Source organism: Oncorhynchus kisutch, linkage group LG7 (genome assembly GCF_002021735.2).
Source record: "Oncorhynchus kisutch isolate 150728-3 linkage group LG7, Okis_V2, whole genome shotgun sequence".
Classification (NCBI taxonomy): domain Eukaryota; kingdom Metazoa; phylum Chordata; class Actinopteri; order Salmoniformes; family Salmonidae; genus Oncorhynchus; species Oncorhynchus kisutch.
In genome coordinates this window covers 35,750,149-35,767,490 of record NC_034180.2, presented here as the reverse complement: position 1 = coordinate 35,767,490, position 17,342 = coordinate 35,750,149, and the positions used below count along the sequence as shown (strand labels likewise).

At 40.8% G+C, this 17,342-nt stretch overlaps 2 protein-coding genes across 2 annotated transcripts; one reads left to right on the top strand and one right to left on the bottom strand.

The window, feature by feature from the left end:
- Nucleotides 1-8,036: 8,036 nt before the first annotated feature.
- bub1bb (BUB1 mitotic checkpoint serine/threonine kinase Bb) lies at nt 8,037-12,632 on the bottom strand. Its single transcript, XM_020488120.2, has 9 exons — nt 12,272-12,632; nt 11,837-12,005; nt 11,359-11,418; nt 11,087-11,231; nt 10,786-10,982; nt 10,517-10,683; nt 10,193-10,389; nt 10,022-10,119; nt 8,037-9,794 (listed from the first exon to the last, which is right to left on the bottom strand). Exons 2-9 carry the CDS (start codon nt 11,977-11,979, stop codon nt 9,524-9,526), a joined length of 1,278 nt encoding a protein of 425 aa, XP_020343709.1. The 5' UTR covers nt 11,980-12,005; nt 12,272-12,632; the 3' UTR covers nt 8,037-9,523.
- On the top strand, nt 12,475-16,312 carry zfyve19 (zinc finger, FYVE domain containing 19). The gene is made up of 11 exons (XM_020488119.2): nt 12,475-12,905; nt 13,043-13,164; nt 13,272-13,325; nt 13,419-13,582; nt 13,671-13,813; nt 13,955-14,060; nt 14,234-14,461; nt 14,672-14,748; nt 15,035-15,136; nt 15,249-15,412; nt 15,543-16,312. The coding sequence occupies exons 1-11, from the start codon at nt 12,852-12,854 to the stop codon at nt 15,622-15,624; spliced, it is 1,296 nt and encodes a 431-aa protein (XP_020343708.1). The 5' UTR covers nt 12,475-12,851; the 3' UTR covers nt 15,625-16,312.
- Nucleotides 16,313-17,342: the final 1,030 nt, after the last annotated feature.

Genomic DNA, 17,342 nt, shown 5'->3' with positions numbered 1-17,342 from the left:
TCATTTAGAACACTGTAATACATGGCCATTTTATCATATGTCTTTTTATGTGTAATTGTTTGCTGTTGTTTTTGTCGCACTGCTTTGCTTCATCTTGACCAGGTCGCAGTTGTTAATGAGAACTTGTTCTCTTCTGGCCTACCTGGTTAAACAAAGGTGAAAAAAAAATATAAAAAAAATGTAGTTTACTGTAATACATGGTAGTTTAGAACAGTGTAATACACGATAATTTAGAACTCTGTAATTTAGAATGCTGTACTACACGTTCATTTAGAACGCTGTCATTCAGAACGCTGCAATACACGGTCACTTAGAACACTGTAAAAGACAGTCATTTAGAGCGCTGTAATACACGGTCAATTAGAATGCTGTAATACACGGTCATTTAGAACACTGTAATACACGGTCATTTAGAACACTGTAATTTAGACCGCTGTAATACACGTAATTTAGAACACTGTAATACACGGTCATTTAGAACACTGTAATTTAGAACGTTGTAACACACGGTCATTTAGAACACTGTAATACACGGTTATTTAGAACACTGTAATTTAGAACGCTGTAATACATGGTCATTTAGAACACTGTTATACACGGTCATTTAAAGCGCTTTAATACACGGTCAATTAGAATGCTGTAATACACGGTCATTTAGAATGCTGTAATACACGGTCATTTACAACGCTGTAATACACGGTCATTTAGAACACTGTAATACGTGGTCATTTAGAACACTGTAATACCTGGTCATTTAGAACACTGTAATACATGGTAATTTAGAATACTGTAATACATTGGTACGTAGAACACTGTAATACATGGTAATTTAGAACACTACAATACATCGCCATTTAGAATACTTAGTCATTTAGAATACAGTAATACGTTGTCATTTAGAACGCTGTAATACACGGTCATTTAGAACACTGTAATACATGGCCATTTAGAATACATAGTCATTTAGAATACAGTAATACGTTGTCATTTAGAACGCTGTAATACACTGTCATTTAGAACACTGTAATAGATGGTCATTCACAACACTGCAATACATGGTCATTTAGAATACTGCAATACCTGGTCATTTAGAACACCGTAATACATTGGCACGTAGAACACTGTAATACATGGTCATTTAGAACACGGTAATACATGGTCAATTTGAACACTAAGACATGTTCATTCAGAACACTAATACACGGTCATTTAGAATACATGGTCATTTAGAACACTGTAATACGTTGTGATTTTGAACACTGTAACACCTGGTCATTTAGAACACTGCAATACATGGTTATTTAGAAGACTAATACCTGGTCATTTAGAACACTAATTCACGGTCATTCAGAACACTAATACACGGTCATTTAGAACACTGTAAAACATGGCCATTTAGAATGCATGGTCATTTAGAATACTGTAATACGTTGTCATTTTGAACGCTGTAATACACGGTCATTTATAACACTGTAATAGATGGTCATTCTCAACACTGCAATACATGGTCATTTAGAACACTGTAATATCTGGTCATTTAGAACACTGTAATACCTTCGTCATTTAGAACACTGTAATACCTGGTCATTTAGAACACTGCAATACATGGTTATTTAGAACGCTTCTGCTGGGTCTCTTCTGTTAGTACTTTTGTGGTGCTTTTGGTCATATTGGGTGGGCAGGGCAGTTGTACAGCCTCATCCCATAACACAGGTCTCCTACTAATATCCCACAATAACAGAAATACCCTGTAAATGCCTCTGCTTAGGCTATCTGGAGGTCTCTCGTTCTTTTGCTGCTTGTTTATAGACACCAGTTTGTTTGCTTGTTCCCCTTATCCCGTGACATCATGCATACAGTGTGTGGAACCTGGCTTGATTGGTTTTTTAAAAGTCTGAGTAGCGATCCTCCCTTTATTTATAACAATATGCATTCTGGCTTTGGCCTCCATGTTATTTATCTGGCTAATATTGTAATATAATTCAAAATCAAACACGAGGCAATACAAACCTCAAAATGTGACTTTCGTCAAAGAGACTGACACATTGCATTTAAGCAATAACGATAGTGACTTGCTGTGCTAGCCAGAGGCTGAACAGTACACATATATTGTTGTTTGTCATGCATTGTCATGCTTGATGAGGCTGCTACTGCTTCTGATTATTATAATGAGTCACCAGATGAACTGGGGGTAATGATACACGCATTCCAAAGTAGGCCTTTTGAACCTTTTGTAGCTATAGTAATTCAATGGAAGCCTTTATCTTCATAAGAAACCACTTAAATTGCTTGCATTTCAATTTCAATGACATTTAGTCGGGTTACTCAGGATTTGTCCTGGGCAATATTCAAGAATGGGGTAGAGCACCTCAGGACATTAGTGTTGACTGTGGTTGTGGTTGACTCAGTGAGTGGTCATCAGTGAGTGGTCAGAGCCCACATCAATTCTATGACCTGAGAACCTCAGAGTGAGCAGCAGCCCCTGAGTTCATATCCTAACATTGTAAAGCATGACATGGCATTATTCTGAAATGATTAGCTGTCATACACCTGTCCCTTTTCTATGGCTAGTTCAGCATAACCCTACAATGAGCTACGTCAGGTCTTGCAAGGACTTCTGCTAAGTGAAGTAATGGCTTGGGCAGGAATTTAGCTATTAACTGCTGTTGTAAATAAAACCAGACATAGCTTAAAAGCACCAGCTGTGAGACATGGTCAAAATAGCCTGACTGTGTTTGCCTATCAAACTAACCGGGCCAGACAAAAGTCCCCCTCCTAGGGCCTTGCAAAACCCTATTAAGCATAGATAGTAGCCTCTCCACAGCTGGCTTTAAGAAGAGAGAAGTATGGATTTTCTGCATCAAGAACTATCTGGATAAGCGTTTAATAAGTCATGCAGCAAACATTTCAGTAAGAATACAAATGATTCAGCTAAGATAGATAATTGCAATAACACTAAACATTGTATGTGTATCTATTCTCACAAAATTAACATTTTACTTTTGGGGACTCACCAGTTGAGAGGCACTCAGATCCAGTCAAAATGAAGGGTGAGGTCCATACAGTGTTTTGTGTGTGGGTTTCTACGTGAATTCCTCCAGCGGTAAATGTGATTTAGGATGTCCTTCCCTCTAGTTCCTTGGTGTAGCAGCAGCAGCCTGGTGGTAGGGGTCTCAGGGGAGTGACTAGGCCTGCTCTGCTGCTCACACAACCCAACTAAGGAGGCTGGATTTAACTTGCTAATTAGTCACCTATCTCCCACCCAGTTATCAAATCTGCCCTCTGAGCAGCCATGTATCCCATCATCACAGTGGATTACTTGTTACTATATCAGTAGGGTCAGACTGGACCTCCCTCGGACAATTAAGAAAATATGAAGTTAAAATTAAGATTCTGGCTGATACAATATGACAAGCAGCTATATCATTGTGGGCGTTCTCGATAACAGAAAAATGCAAGAACATCCTCCAGTTAGAGAATGTAATAATTTCATTTGAATAATTAAGATGTATGTGGCCACATCAAATATGGTGAATTGAGTTAGTTTATGGCAGTTTGACAGTGCAGCTCATTGCAGAGTGTTTGCTCCTTTAGCCTCCAGCAAGGGCTTGTGTAGAGCAGAGGAATTTAACAATTTTATGGTTGAGAGGGATGAGGCAAAAGTCTGGCTGCACAACCGATTGGCAAACGTACTGCAAATTGAGAAATCATGTGACTAAATGGAATAAAAAAGAAGAAACTGCACTATGAGACAAAGATAAAAGCTTTGGAGCACCTTCAACAAAATTTTGAGAAAAAAGGCACTCAACTCATGCTCATTCATCACAAAAACAACTGATATTGCCAACTACTTTATTGATATTTTCATTGGCAAGATTAGCAAACTTAGGCATGACATGCCAGCAACACATTGGATGCACTACACATCCAAGTATATCTGACCAAATTCAGAAAGACAAGAATTGTAATTTTGAATTCCGTAAAGTGAATAAGGAAGAGGTGAAAAAAATGATTGTTGTCTAGCAACAATGATAAGCCAGCGGGGTCTGACAACTTGGATGGAAAATTATTTATTTATTTATTTATTTCCATATCTTCAATTTAAGCCTACTAGAAGCCTACTGCGCTCAGGCCTGGAGGGAAGCAAAAGTCATTCCACTATCTAAGAATAGTAAAGCCCCCTTTACTGGCTCAAATATCCGACCAATCAGCCTGTTACCACCCTTTAGTAAAGTTTTAGAAAAAATTGTGTTTGACCAGATAAAAAGCTATTTTACAGTAAACCAATTAACAACAGACTTTCAGCACGCTGATAGGAAAGGACATTCAACAAGCACAGCACTCACACAAATGACTGATGATTGGCTGAGAGAAATTGATGATAAAAAGATTATTGTGGCTGATTTGTTAGACTTCAGTGTGGCCTTTGACATTATCTGCTAAAAGAAAACACGTGTTATGGCTTAACACCCATTGCTCTATTGTGGATAAAGAGTTACCTGTCTAACAAAACACAGAGGGTGTTCTTTAATGGAAGCCAGGTAGAATCAGGAATTCCCCAGGGCAGCTGTCTAGGCCCCTTACTTTTTTCAATCTTTACTAACGACATGCCACTGGCTTTGAGTGTCGATGTATGCGGATGACTCAACATTATAAACGTCAGCTACTACAACAACTGAAATGACTGCAACACAGAACAAAGAGCTGTAGTTAGTTTCAGAATGGGTGGCAAGGAATAAGTTAGTCCTAAATATTTCAAAAACAAAAAGCATTGTATTTCAGACAAATCCTTGACTAAACCCTAAACCTCAACTAAATAATGTGGAAATTGAGAAAGTTGAGGTGACTAAACTGATTAGAGTAACCATGGATTGTAAACTGTCATGGTCAAAACATATTGATACAACAGTAGCTAAGATGGGGAGAAGTCTGTCCATTAATAAAGCGCTGCTCTACCTTCTTAAAAAGCACTATCATCAAGGCAGGTCCAACAGGCTCTAGTTTTGTCACACCTGGATTACTGTTCAGTCGTGTGGTCAGGTGCCACAGAGGGACTTAGGAAAATTGCTATTGTCTCAGAACAGGGCAGCATGGCTGGCACGTGGATGTACACAGAGAGCAAACATTAATAACATGCATGTCAATCTGTCCTGGCTCAAAGTGGAGGAGAGATTGACTTCATCACTACTTGTTTTTGTGAGAGGTATTGACATGTTGAAAGCACCGAGCTGTCTGTTTAAACGACTACCACACAGCTCAGACACTCATGCATACCCCACAAGAGGTCTCTTCACAGTCCCCAAGTCCAGAACAGATTATGGGAGGCGCACAGTACTACATACAGCCATGCCTACATGGAACTCTATTTCACACAGGTAACTGATGCAAGCAGTAGAATCAAATACACCTTATGGAACAGCGAGGACTGTAGAGCAACACAAACATAGGCACAGACACATGCATACACATGATAATATATGCACTATACACATGCGTACACATAGATTTTGTGTCGTAGATATGTGGTAGTGGGGTAGGGGCCTGAGGGCACACAGTGGTGTGAAATCTGTTATGAATGTTTTGTAATGTTTATGAAATTGCATAAGTGCCTTAATTTTGCTGGACGCCAGGAAGAGTAGCAGCAGCTAATGTGGATCCATAACAAATAAATACAAATACTCATCTCATATTCAATTGGAGGTTCAAATAACCTCAGTTGAAAAACATGCAAAGTAGCCCATATTTGAACTCTGCGCACTAGAACTCCTCATGCATGCCCTCTACTGACAGTGAGTCATACAACAGGCTCCAGTTCATCAGGCAACAATTATCACAAGACTCATCATAAACACATCACAAGACTGTTCACCCCGCTATCATCCAAAAGGCGAGGCCAGTACAGGTGCATCAAAGCAGGGACCGAGATACTGAAAAACAGCTTCTATCTCAAGGCCATCAGACTGTTAAACAGCCACCACTAACATTGAGTGGCTGCTGCCAACATACTGACTCAACTCCAGCCACTTTAATAATGGAAAAATGTATGTAAAAAATGTATCACTAGTCACTTTAAACAATGCCACTTAATATAATGTTCTCATACCCTACATTACTCATCTCATATGTATATACTGTACTCTGTACCTCAGTCACGCTCAAGGTCCTAAACGATATCTTAACCACCATCGATAAGAAACATTACTGTGCAGCCGTATTCATTGATCTGGCCAAGGCTTTCGACTCTGTCAATCACCACATCCTCATCGGCAGACTCGACAGCCTTGGTTTCTCAAATGATTGCCTCGCCTGGTTCACCAACTACTTCTCTGATAGAGTTCAGTGTGTCAAATCGGAGGGTCTGCTGTTCGGACCTCTGGCAGTCTCTATGGGGGTGCCACAGGGTTCAATTCTTGGACCGACTCTTCTCTGTATACATCAATGATGTCGCTCTTGCTGCTGGTGAGTCTCTGATCCACCTCTACGCAGACGACACCATTCTGTATACTTCTGGCCCTTCTTTGGACACTGTGTTAACAACCCTCCAGGCAAGCTTCAATGCCATACAACTCTCTGTCCGTGGACTCCAATTGCTCTTAAATACAAGTAAAACTAAATGCATGCTCTTCAACCGATCGCTGCCTGCACCTGCCCGCCTGTCCAACATCACTACTCTGGACGGCTCTGACTTAGAATATGTGGACAACTACAAATACCTAGGTGTCTGGTTAGACTGTAAACTCTCCTTCCAGACCCGCATCAAACATCTCCAATCCAAAGTTAAATCTAGAATTGGCTTCCTATTTCACAACAAAGAATCCTTCACTCATGCTGTCAAACATACCCTTGTAAAACTGACCATCCTACCAATCCTCGACTTCGGCGATGTCATTTACAAAATAGCCTCCAATACCCTACTCAACAAATTGTATGCAGTCTATCACAGTGCAATCTGTTTTGTCACCAAAGCCCCATATACTACCCACCATTGCGACCTGTACGCTCTCGTTGGCTGGCCCTCGCTTCATACTCGTCGCCAAACCCACTGGCTCCATGTCATCTACAAGACCCTGCTAGGTAAAGTCCCCCCTTATCTCAGCTCGCTGGTCACCATAGCATCACCCACCTGTAGCACGCGCTCCAGCAGGTATATCTCTCTGGTCACCCCCAAAACCAATTATTTCTTTGGCCGCCTCTCCTTCCAGTTCTCTGCTGCCAATGACTGGAACGAACTACAAAAATCTCTGAAACTGGAAACACATATCTCCCTCACTAGCTTTAAGCACCAACTGTCAGAGCAGCTCAGATTACTGCACCTGTACATAGCCCACCTATAATTTAGCCCAAACAACTACCTCTTTCCCTACTGTATTTATTTTGCTCCTTTGCACCGCATTACTTTTTATTTCTACTTTGCATTCTTCCACTGCAAATCTACCATTCCAGTGTTTTTTTACTTGCTATATTGTATTTACTTTGCCACCACCTCCCTTATCTCACCTCATTTGCTCACATCATATATAGACTTGTTTATACTGTATTATTGACTGTATGTTTGTTTTACTCCATGTGTAACTCTGTGTTGTTGTATGTGTCGAACTGCTTTGCTTTATCTTGGCCAGGTCGCAATTGTAAATGAGAACTTGTTCTCAACTTGCCTACCTGGTTAAATAAAGGTGAAATAAAAAATATAAATCTACTGCATCTTGCCATCTTTATGTAATACATTTATCACTAGCCACTTTAAACAATGCCACTTTTATATGTTTACATACCCTACATTACTCATCTCATATGTATATACTGTACTCGATACCATCTACTGCATCTTGCCTATGCTGTTCTGTACCATCACTCATTCATATATTTTTATGCACATATTATTCATCCCTTTACACTCGTGTGTATAAGGTAGTTGTGAAATTGTTAGGTTAGATTACTCGGTTATCACTGCATTGTCGGAACTAGAAGCACAAGCATTTCGCTACACTCGCATTAACATCTGCTAACCATGTGTATGTGACAAATGACATTTTATGTGAACCTTTATTTCTAATTTATTAAAAAATGGTCACCACAGAGCTGTGGGGTACATTTAAACCGACAGAATCAGTCAAACGTTTGGACATGCCTACTCATTCCAGGGTTTTTTCTAGTTTTACTATTTTCTACATTGTAATAGCGAAGACATCAAAACTATGAAATAGCATCCCGGAGTCACCGCTTCACTGTTGACGTTGAGACCGGTGTTTGGCAGGTACTATTTAATGAAGCTGCCAGTTGAGGACTTGTGAGGCGTCTGTTTCTCGAACTAGACACGAATGTACTTGTCCTCTCGCTCAGTTGTGCACCAGAGCCTCCCACTCCTCTTGCTATTCTGGTTAGGGCCAGTTCGCAACGTTTTGTGAAGCCTGTAATCGAACCCACAAATGCTGATGCTCCAGATACTCAACTAGTCGAAAGGCCAGTTTTATTGCTTCTTTAATCAGACAAGTTTTCAGCTTTGCTAAAATAATCGCAAAGGGGATTTCCAATGATCAATTAGCCTTATAAAATGATACTTGGATTAGCTAACACAACATGCCATTGGAACACAGGAGTGATGGTTGCTAATGGACCTCTGTACGCCTATGTAGATATTCAATTTAAAAATCTGCCGTTTCCAGCTACAATAGTCATTTTCAACATGAACAATGTCTACACTGTATTTCTGATCTATTTTATTTCAATGGACAAATAATGTGCTTTTCTTTCAAAAACAAGGACATTTCTAAGTGACCCCAAACTTTTGAACGGCACGGTATGTTGATTTGTTGTGTATGTTGACTTTTTAGGTTACTACATGATTCCATGTGTTATTTCATAGTTTTGTTGTATTCAATATTATTCTACAATGTAGAAAAGCGCAAAAATAAACAATAACCCTTGAATGAGTAGGTGTGCCCAAACGTTTGACTGGTACAGTACATATATATGGGATGGCAGGGTATCCTAGTGGTTAGAGCTTTGGACTAGTAACCGAAAGGTTGCAAGTTCAAATCCCCGAGGTGACAAGGTACATATCTGTCGTTCTGCCCCTGAACAGGTAGTTAACCCACTGTTCCTAGGCTGTCATTGAAAATAAGAATTTGTTCTTAACTGACTTGCCTTGTTAACTAAAGGTTAAAAAATATATATTAAAATAAAATACACAGCAGTGACAGCTATGCATCGATATGAATTGAACCGTGTCATTCTCACCTCTGGATTTCTCCCTGTCATTCCTACACCACTGAAAGGTTAATTACACTGGGAGGTTACATGAAGCAGGCAAATAAATAATAAAGAGGAAAGAAAGACAGATACATAGTGTGTTATTAGTGGTGCCATCTGGCTCAGTTAGTAGAGCATGACCCTTGTGGGTTTGACTCCCACAGTGGACAAGTTTGAAACTTTTTATATACACAAACTCTAAAATACATACATGATGACACTGATAGTCTCCTACTTAATAATAAAACACTGAACATGTCCTTGTTGAAACGTGTCAGTTTGGAAGACCAGAGCCCGCTTGCTCTTCCTTGCCACTGCCCCCTGACTCCAAGGCCTTCTTCTGTCGGTAGCGCTCAGCCCGCAGTTCCTCAAAGCAGAACTCGGAGGCGCCACTGAGCAGCAGCTTTTTGCAGTACATGCTCTGCTCCAGAGCTTTCCCCTCTTCCTGCTGCTGTTGCTGCAGTCTCTTCAGAGGAGTCTCATCCCCGCAGGGCTTCCGTGCAGACAACACTGAATTCACCGCTGGGTTGATCTTACACGGTGTCCTGGAGGAATAAGGTGTCAGAACAAATAACTAAAACACAGCTGGAGCAGAAACAAACTATGCCAAAGGCATACAGCTCAGGGTTACTGCTGGGTTTAAGTCACACAATTTTGAAATAATTTATTGCTCGACCTACATTTCTTTGAATAGAAAAATGGATCTTTGCTGTTCCAGCCGCAGTAGTTAATTCAGTTAGTTATGATTAAGATGATGTCAGTTTACACTCACATAGCTGGAGGCTGATCCGACTCCTCCACAAAGGGCTGGAAGTTTGGCTTGCTGGGCAGAGCCACAACACTGTGACCAAACCTGGACTTCATTGGCATCTACAATAGAGCACACACAAATTCAGTCATAAATTATAACAAGCCTTAAGTCCCATTACTGTGTGCCTCATACCTTTACATCGCTCCATTTCTCAGGCCTCTGCTCGTTCTCCTTGAATCTCGATGGGGGTGGGGCCATCCAAGATTCCAACTTTGGTTCAGAGGGCTCAGCGCTGACAGCCTTGTTCTCATCAAAGATCACAAGGCAACTGTTTTGACCACTGCTGGCCAGAGCTGGTGGGCCTTGTAACTGTAGGCTTCGTGAATTACCTGTGAACAAACAAGTAATATAGTCAAAAGTCATAAATATATTCTTCTTTATGACATTACATAACCCAACATGACACTTTAAGCTGGAATGATTTATCATTTTGAAAAGAGACATGTGCTTACTTACTGCTTAGTGCTGCACCAACTCTACTAATGGGTGCAACAGCCTTTTTCTTCCCCCTGTGTTTTAGATCCACCAGAGAAACCCGCTCAGGCTTTGCTGCCTCAGCTTCCTCCTCCTCGTCATTCACCATTCCAGACATCACCTGCCGGGACACACGCGCCTGCAAAGCCCTGCAACAGATGACACAAAATATTGAATTATACTAGGAAAACTAAAACCACCTTAAACAGCATGGAAGTAGATCCAGTAAAAAAATTAAAGTAGATCCATACTTGTGGAACTGCAGGAGTTTCTCCAGAGGTTCAGCCCCACGCTTGAAGCCCTCCTGGTAGACACTGTCTGCTGTTCGAGAGTTACCCTGATGCTCATACTCCTCAGACCAGGCAATGTAGAAGGAAGCCTGTTGTACTCCTATTCCCTGGGCTCGCATATATCTGTAGATATCCAAAGGCTCGTGACCACTCTCTGCCTAATACAGGAAGACAGAGTACATACACAGTCATGAATACAACTTGTTTGATTGACACTTGTCACATGATAAAGCTGTATGAACAAAGGACAAGGGTTACTTACAAATTTGATCCATAGGTCAACATAACGGCTGTCATTGTGATATTTATTTTCCTCTGTAAAGCACATCACAGCTCTCTCCAAAAGCACATTAAGGTTACTCTCCTTTCCTCCCTGTGGATAGGTCTGCTCTGTCCATTTAACATACCTGTTCAAAAGGCACCATGTTATCTGGCTACAATAATGACATTATCAATGAACATTAAGACATTCACACTGTAATATTCATTCAGGTATGATCACAGTTTTGGCCAGAGTAATCCTTTTCATCTTACCGATCCCAAACATCAAGGGGGTCATCTCCATCATACACTCTCAGTTCAGACTCAAAAGCCCTGAAGACAACAAACACATTGGTTGAACACAAAACAATAGGCCTGTTTGCAGATTTGTCAACACTGTAAATTCACACCATTCAGTCAAGCCAAGAACCAGAATGCCTTGTGGAACTGCCCCAAAACTGGTTATTTAATGTTAGATGGCTAGTAAGCAAAATTCCCACTTTATGCTGTCTCTCCCTCCCATCCCAAGCACAACACTTAAATCCCTGTTTGTAGATAGTTGGGGCGGCAGGGTAGCCTAGTGGTTAGAGCGTTGGACTAGTAACCGGAAGGTTGCAAGTTCAAACCCCCTGAACTGGCAGTTAACCCACTGTTCCTAGGCCGTCATTGAAAATAAGAATTTGTTCTTAACTGACTTGCCTAGTTAAATAAAAGATAAAATAGTTAAGTACTTTAATAAAGGCATCCTTACTGTTTGTGTTGGTTGGTGGCAGAGCTCGAACCCTCTTGCTGTTGACTGAGTGCCTGGTGTAAAACTGATATGGCCCGACCTTTCTTCAAGGGCTGGATGTTCTCTTTGCAAAGTTCCCAGTCTGCCTCTCCACCTTCTGCCATTTTGGTTCTGTAAGTCAGCTAGCTAGCTACAATAACAGCAGACACAAACAATGACAAGCCACACAAATACATCTCTTGGACAACTTGTAATATTTTACAAGGCAAGTAACAAGCAAGGTATCACGCTTTGAAATGTGTTTGCAAAAGCGCTAGCTACAGTAGTTACATAACAATAACTAGCTAGGTGGCTAGCGTTAGCCAAGTTAGCCACAGTAGCTAGCTGGTTAGCTAGCTACTACAAAGCTAGGTTTCCAAATCGTATTAGGCTAACGTTATATCAAACATATCTTACCCTGCTAGATATATATTTTTTCTTCAACAACTTTCTTGATAAAATATGTATATTTTTTGTCTAAGTTAAACAACACTGGACTGGGTCGTTGTCTTTTTCATGCTGGTTGCTCTGTGTCTTTTGAACTCGAACCGCGAGAAGATTTGGACAAAGATGATTGGATGGTCACACCCAACGATGTTAGTAAACGAGAAACTCGTTTGAAAAAATCTATGTGTTTTTCGCCGATAGTATATTATTTACGGTGGATACGAAAACCATTCAGATTTAATATCTTCCATAAAAAAAATATGTTTGCTTTAAATGTATATTTTAGGACTACATTTATCATGTGGCTGCACGCTCACGGAATGCTAGGTTGAAGATGGCCAGTTATATTTTGAACCTAGACTTAATGTACATGCAACTTCCGGTGGACTTCCTGATTGATCAATGGATTTTTCTTGGATAGTCTAAATAAATCTAGCTATGAAATAGTTAGTTTTATGTTTATTTGACAAATGACTGTATCATACGTAGATGGCATGACGATAGCAGTAGTGGCCGTTCAACCAGATTACATTATTCTAAATGCGGCGAAATGGACAACCGTTGCTATTGTTGTGCATCAAAGTTCACTCTCTTCAGGAAGGAGGTTTGTTTCTACCCCCTAGTAACGTTACTCATTTTCAGTTGCTGTAGTTACCTGAATATTTGACTGCCTATAATTGTCAAATCATCTGGTACAGGTTCGAACTCCTTGTTTTATGTTTTAATTGTCATATTTTACAGTTGGGCTGTAAGAACTGTGGGCGTTCATTTTGCTCGGGTTGCCTGACTTTCAACGCAGTGGTGCCTCGCTGTGGCAACACCCAGCAGAAGATCTGCAAGCAATGTCATGGGAATCTCACAAGGTGGAGTGATGATGTAGTTTTGCTTTTCTACCAAAACGTTATACCTATTCAATAACATGATATTTGATCCGCTGGTTTTGCTTGCTCTCTGAATACTGTTTTGGCAGTGGAGAAAACCAAAATAATGCTGCAAGATGGTCCCCTCCTGAAAACTACAAAAAGTGAGTACAGGAGGTTTGATGAGTCAGTCGACTGTTCGCTATATGTTGCTTATCGGTAGATATCATAACGCCTTTTATATTGTGTTTGCGCAGACGTGTTGCTGCTCTTGAGGCCAAACAAGGACAACCGATACCACCCCCTGAAACAGGGGGCAGCAGAAATGCCAAACTAGGCCTCATTCCAACCAAACGTCTGAGTAAAGAGGACCTGGCCATCGCTGAGAGGCTGCAAAAGCTGAAAGAGGACACCAAACCAAGTGAGCATTGTCTAACACACTATGTTCCAATAGGCCTATATCTTTACTGATACCTGAAATTATATCTGTGGCCAACCTTTGTTTATAGAGTCCATCCCGTCAGAAAGAGAGATTGAATCCCGCCTGGCTGCCCTGAAGGCTCCTCTCCAGCCTGTACCCTCTGCAGGGCAGATGGAGGACCGCTTGGCAGCCTTACAGGGAAGACCTCCTCCCTCCCAAGCCCTTCTACCTGTGAGTCTGAGCATTAGACTACACATATTAAGCAAACACTTTGTGTTGCTGCTGTTTGACCTCATTCATTCTGTATCCAAATTATTCAGGTCTTAGTGAAGTCCTATTATTGCAATAACTTAGTTTTGTGGCTCTGTGCAGGTACACCAGCCCCCTGATGTTCGGACCTCAACAGAACAAGCCAATGACCTGATCACTCAGTTGTCAGAGGAAGTTGTCATAGACACCCAACAACCAAATCCTGAAGGTATTTGGATTCTTCCCATTTGTAACTGTACCAACTTGAATGAAAAGTGTTATGTGTTATGTGAGATATTACTGTCGATTAGTCTTTATTCAAAGATAACAATTCAATGGCTTCCTATTCTATCAAGCTGTTGTAAATGCTGAATCTATTTTCCAACCATGTTTCCATTCCAGGTGTGGATGGCCCCATGAATGACTTGAATAAGCAGGAGGGGGATAGGCTGGAAGAGAACCTGGATAATGGGGGTGGGCTGCAGGATGCAGCCAGGCAGCTGGAGGATAAAAAGAACCGCCTGCTGGCCGACGCCATGGAGGACCTGAGACGGGACCGCTGCTCCCAGGAACAGGTTCTACAGATGGCCAAGAGGCTGGCCCAGCTCAAGGGACAGGACCCCGACAAGGGTAAATTACTAAATGTAGATATTAAGCCCCCCCCATATAAATACTTCATACAGAATCACACCATAGCTATGAGCGAAAGAGAGGAGAGGAAACCATATTTCAACAGTCACTGGAATGCTTCAGTGTGGTCAAATCTGTGTTCTTGTTTATGTGATGTGTCATCTGTGTTGTATTGTTGTGCTGTAACAGTGTTCTGTCATGTTGTTTCAGTCACAATGGAAGACTTCCAACACCCTGACAGCGAGGACGAGACTGAGGAAGAGGCCATGACGAGGATACTGAAAAAGGTCTGCAACTAAAAGCAGAACCTACTTTGAATATGTACTTTATTTCAACGGAGTCCTTGTTATTTTACATTCCTACCCATAGTTGCGATGCATATCAACCTCTTTTCAACCTCTTTTAAGATAGTGCTACTTTTCATAACCACATGGGACAGCTGTTTTGCCATTTTATTTATATAAAATAATAATAAGAGTTGAAAGAAATTGAAAGAGACAATTGAAGCTGTGATCTGGTAAAGGTGAATATGAATGATAAAGCAAACTGTGGTCATTGTTTACTCATTCCCAGCTCACGGAAGAAGCTGCATTAGATGAGGCCAGTGGCTACAACATACCTCCTGAGCACAGTGGCCCTAGGAACATAGAGAAGACAGACGCTCGCATGAAACCGGTAATAAACCTGCAGTCCTCCTTGAATACACACACTTCATAGAATTCCACAAGTAAATTGCAGATAGTAAAAGAACAAAATTAAATATATATTTGTTTAATCTATGTTATAGACACCAGTTCCTTCAACGTCGTCGAGAACCCCAGCAGCTGTCGTAACCTGTCAGGATTTAGACAGTGACGAGGATGAGCTTCCCTGGTGCTCCATCTGTAACCAGGACGCCTCCATTCGCTGTCACACCTGTGATGGTGATTTGTACTGCAACCGCTGCTTCAGGTACTGCACAATACTACTACTATGGCCACATAACTCAAGCAAATCATTGCAATGACATCATTGCAGTGATTTACGAGAAAGTTAGATTCCCTGCGATTCATCCTGGTGTTTTTGTAATGTTTTTTCCCAGGGAGGGCCATGATAAGTATGTCAGGAAAGAGCACCACACAGCTAGTTACACGGCACCTAAGAAGAAGAAGAATACGACGTGAGACTGCAGGGGCTGGCACCACTACTATCTGGATGGTCACTCCTGAGAGATGTGTACTATATCTTTAAGAAGCTGGACAGTTTTCTTGGAATTCCGCAAGATCACAAAGCGAAGGCTGATCCAAACATTACTACCTGTCTTACAAAGAGACCAAGAAGAAACCCTGATTATGTTGCTAATCTAGTGTAATACGCAGCAATCTATCAAGTGTAGTTAAAGATTGCTTCAAAGTGGCTATTCTAGGGGGTAACATTATGTGGTTGCAGCAGCATAATTCAATGCTTAAGATAGCAACAGAATAACTATTGTAGATTCACATGATGTAATGTCTAAGCAATATCAGTCATTCACATGTGGACTGTTGCCAATAATATGTAGTATTTGTGTAATATCAATTTCCCTTTAATATGTTGTGTAAGTCTAACTTACTCTCACAATTGTTAAACATTGTATTTTAATGTTACCCTAACCCTTTGGATTTTGGTCCAATTAAATAAAGGTGTCTGGGCTATTTGTTGTGCTACCTCAATTGTCTCAGAGGATTAGTAATGAGCAGTGTGGTTTGATTTGAAAATGCACTTTAATTGGCTTGCAGATATCTTATTTGTTGTCATGATACTGAGATAGATGCTGAGTTGGGGACAATAACAACAACATGCACACATGTCGCAGAAACACAAGTTTCTCATTTGGGATGATGTCAGCTTCTCACTAGAGGCCCACAGAGGAGCTAGTATAAAAGGATTAGTGAAGGCTTTGTTTTCTTTTGGCAGGCAGAGTAGTCTCGGACGTTATTGTTGTTTCCTGTAGCTGCGTGTAATGTAGATATAAGGGATGTAAACAATGTCTGAGAGATTTGAAGTGAATTACCTCGACTAACTTGTACATCCGCACATAAACTCGGTACTGGTACCCCCTGTATGTAGCCTTGTCATTTTACTTTTAATTATTTTTTACTTTACTTTATTTGGTAAATATTTTCTTAACTCTTTCTTCAACTGCAATGTTGGTTAAGGGCTTGTAAGTAAGCATTTCACGGTAAGGTCTACACTTGTATTCGGCGCATGTGACAAATAAAGTTTGATTTGATGAAAAGTGATTTCCTGTTGGCTTTTTTGCTGTGTGACAACCACTAATATAACCACAAAACATTTTCACTCTTTTGGCATACCCATAGAATTAGGAATTCGAATACTGAGTATACAAAACATTAAGAACTATTTCCATGACAGACTGACTGGGATGAATATTAGGAAGGTGTACCTAATGTTTGGTATACTCAGTGGAATTTAATAGGATCTCTTTGGGCATACCCATCTAGGGCTTCTCCAATCATACACTAGGACAGCCACAGTTTAAGAAAGGTTGGAAAGGAGGATGAAAAATCAGGAGAATTACTTTAATGGAGCTCTTTGCCAAATTACCTTTAGTGTATGACAGACAGAGAGAGGGGCAGAGTGCAGTTTTATCAGGGTGAATTACTGTCTGGCTCACTCTGGAGAGCCATAATGAAGCTCACCTCCAGGGATTTAGTCCATTAAGGCCCAGATAAAGGCCCTCTCTGTGTTTGCCTACCTTGGTTATCCCACACAGTGACCACAGGAAGGAAATGGACAGTCATAATGGATGCAGATAGAGATAATGGACCACATCTATGCTATAGTTGTTGCCTGTGCTGCTGACATGCTGTCATTTTCAGTCAAGTCATATGTTTCAATT